General features: G+C 32.7%; 1 protein-coding gene across 1 annotated transcript in view; it reads left to right on the top strand.

The window, feature by feature from the left end:
* Positions 1 to 944, top strand: part of LOC122061374 — a 2,654-nt gene extending 1,710 nt beyond the window's left edge. The window contains exon 2 of the mRNA XM_042624617.1: positions 709 to 944. Coding sequence (XP_042480551.1) covers positions 709 to 757 — 49 coding nt within the window. The 3' untranslated portion in view covers positions 758 to 944. The remainder of the gene's footprint in view (positions 1 to 708) is intronic.
* The last annotated feature ends 2,828 nt before the right edge of the window (positions 945 to 3,772 follow it).

The following is a 3,772-nucleotide window of genomic DNA, read 5'->3' as shown; positions in this document are numbered from 1 at the left end:
GGGGGAAGGAATTTTAGTCCATCCAGTGCTCATTATATTCAACCTCTTATAAGTCTCATGGTTTAAAGGATCGGATTGGAACCAGAATTGACCGAACCCAATTCTGATTATAGCCGATTTCCAAACTTTTTTTTTTGGGGTAGAACAAACGTTTCTTTTGAATTGACTTTGAGTGCAATTGAATCTTCATTTAGCCAATTTCAACCCCTACTCCCCTCTCTTTTTTTCTTTTTTTCTTTTTTTTTTTTTTTTTGTTTTTTGCTAAGGATGGACATTCACGCCTTCGGCATGATTCATATTGACCCTACAACTGCATGCATCGAGTCATACTAGGCTTCCTAAGGCGAAGGTCCCTTGTGAACTCTACTCCATTGATTTTTTTTTTTTAATGAAAAAAATAGCTTTAAATCAATGAAACTTATCTCTTTAATGAAAAAAATAGCTTTAAATCAATGAAACTTATCTCTTGTAAGACTTTCGAAATCTTTGCTTCTCCTTCTTAGATTCTGTTATCTTTGATCCAGCCCCATGGTAGCTGAATTTAAGTCCAAGTAGTGGGAAAGATGGGCTGGGCCTCAGGAGGCCATAATTGATCTGATAGTTACTTAGATGTGTTGATAGAGTTGATTTCCTTATCTATTTCTTTATTTATTGTGTTAATTCCTTTCATTTGATTGTTCTTTCCCTGCTTATTGATTTTGGATGCAGCATGGATATTGGAGAAATTGATGGAATGGACGCCGAGTGGTTACACTAAGTGGACAAGTGGAGTGGAGATTGATTAATTTTTGTTATCAACTCTTGGTTTGTTTTCTTCTTCTTTTTTGGGTCCATTTTTCCCTATTAATAAAGGCTTGATAAGGTGTGAAATACCACAAGCGGAAGAGGAGAATAATGGTAGAAATGAAACACTTGCCTTTTTCCTTGAGAATTCCTCAAACCAATCGCTCCCTCTGTGTATAATTTTTCTTTACCTTTGGCTTAATTCTAAAAGGCCAATTCTACTGCAAGTCCCAAAATTGGCCCAGAATTAAGCAATTGACTTTTGGTTAATCTTTCAATTCTGGAATGGTTCTACAGGGACTGAAGAATTGAAATTCATTTGCATGCCTTGGGCTCATTATTGGTATAGAAGTACTAAATGGACGGTCCAGATCGAATTAGCCTGAAAATATGTACAGAAATTAGTAAAGAAATAGCATATAAATGAGGATATATGGGAGGTAGAACATATGAGAACAAGTAAGGAACCATGTTCCATTTTTTGTGAGAAGAGAAAGGATACGTAAATAAGGCCCTCTCTGATATCATTTTTATTTTTTTATTTTTATCTATTTAATAAAAATCATTAATGAAAATCAATTTTTATCATAACATAAAATTGTTTTGGTAACTACTTGAAAAAAATATTTTTTTGTGAAAAATGTTTGGTATCTTTATGTGCAAAATAGTTTTCTAAAGAAATGGGTGAAGAGATTCTCTTCAAATCTCTTCACCCATCTTTTTTATAACTCTCTTTCTCCACTTTGGACGGCAAAAGAGGGGGCAAGGGGTTTGGATTTCTAATTACAAAGCAAATGACTACTTTACCCCTTCATATTGAACCTTTAAACACATGCTCATTAAAGTCTAGCGCAAAAATAACTGAAGATCATTTTTTGCCAAAACACATAAATGATTCTTGATCTCTTTTTGGTTTTTGTGTTTTACCAATTTTTTTTTTTAAATAGAAACAAGCTCCATAAATGATATCAAATGCAAACAAAATCATTTTTGTGAACAAAAATAAAAATGAAAAATGATACCAAAGAGGGCCTAACAACTGAGAGAAGAGATGGGCCCACAAAAAAGTCTAGACTTTCCTTTAGCTGATGTTAGACTAGGTCTTCCCTTCATTTTCGTTCTATTTTGTTCAGGAAAGAAAAAAAACACCGATTACTAGCTTCGGTTATTAGGTTTTATCTCAGTTTTAAATATTTGGTTTGACTTTGGTTCAGTTTAAGGGTTTCAAAATGTAATTGAAACTGTATCGGAATCGAAATCAACTGTTTATGATTGAATTGAACCATATCTTATAAAAATGATCTGATTTTGGTTTTAGGGGTCATTTTTTCGGTTTGGTTTAGTTTGATTCTGGACCATAACTGACAGTTAACCTCCACCAATAGTGTTACCATGTTAACGTGTTTCACTGTTTTGATGGACTAATTCTATGCTTCTATATTTCTATATTTGATTATTTGTGTTATAGTTTAAAAGTTACAAAGTAACATATTTAATTTTTATCTTTTATCCTTTACCTCAACAATTATAAATCCCATGTCTTCTCATTGCTAGCCTTTAACTTCAACATTCTACTTCTATTCTTTTGAGTCGCACGGAGGTAAATCTTATACTATCTCTCTTTTTCTCCCATCTCCTTCTCTGTGATCTCCAAATGTGAACCAAATGTAATTACAAATTGAATTTACAAATTATTTTTTGAAATCAACACTATAAAATGCATGTAAATCAATTGTAAGCCAAATAAAAAAAGGCAATTAGAAACTGATAAAACCAAAATCGGATGAAAAATATTTTGAATTCAGTTTATTCTTATCCGATGCGATTTTAGTTTTACCTTATCAAATTATAGATCAAACCGAAATCAGATCAAATGACCGAAACCACCCCGTTTGACACCCCTAGTTCTATTACCCAGTGGGTAAATCATGTTCCATAAAATCTATAAATCATTGGAATGCTTTAAAGGTTTAAATTACAACTAACATATTCAATAACATATAAATACATCGGAAATCTAAACCTAAAGGGATCACGTAGAAACATTCAAATGGGTATAAATTTCGAAACATTCTAAATTATTAAACAAATTAATTCCGCAGACACCTATCAAATATAAAAGTTCACAAGCACCCAAATCATTTCAACTTTCTATTAAATCAAATAATTTATACTGTTTTAGGATGTATAATTTTCTACTAGCATGGGAAATAATATAAGATGGGGTTTTTTGAGTTTCAGAAGGGTGAAGAGTAATTTTTCTGACCTCTATCTCTGGACGTAAGGGCCACACGAATCAGGAACCCCTTTTTTCATAATTTAATTATTTTCTATGAAGTGGTGTAGGATATCCTTACTGTTCACAGAACCTTTGCTCTAACATTAATAAATAATAAAGTGACCTTGACTAAAATAGCCAAATGGAGGTGGGAGTAAAAGTGGAGTTCAAAAGCGCCTATGGTCCTCCATTTTCGTTTTTCTTTTGAGAGAGAGAGAGAGAGAGAGAGAGAGAGAGAGGTATTCTAGTATATAAAAATATTTTTCCTTTTTCCTCTGAGAAATATAGAATTGGCATATATAGTTGCATAGGTAACTGAAGGGAGAGAGCAAGAGAGGGAGAAGATACATAGTAGTAAATAACTGATCAAGTTTTTCTATTAATACCACATGATGATGATGATTATTGATGGTTACAATAATAATAATAATAACACATTATATTGATACTGACCTGCCTAAAGGCTCTGAACAATTAATAAAGAGGATTAAATAGTAATAATATTAATCAGGGAAAATGATTTTTGTCGAGGAAGGTGGCCTATGCTAATACTCCCATGTATCAATCTCTCTCCTCCCCTTCTATGAAATGACATTTCTGCCTTTTATTGAGAGAGTAGAGAGATCCAGGGGGCACTGGTTTAGGCCACACTTTCTGACCAAAAACTCATTCCCTTCAAATTATTATTAGCTGATGACAATGGTAATAAGT

The sequence above is a fragment of the Macadamia integrifolia genome, chromosome 14, assembly GCF_013358625.1.
Source record: "Macadamia integrifolia cultivar HAES 741 chromosome 14, SCU_Mint_v3, whole genome shotgun sequence".
NCBI classification, from domain to species: Eukaryota; Viridiplantae; Streptophyta; class Magnoliopsida; order Proteales; family Proteaceae; genus Macadamia; species Macadamia integrifolia.
This window is presented reverse-complemented; position numbering and strand designations above follow the sequence as displayed.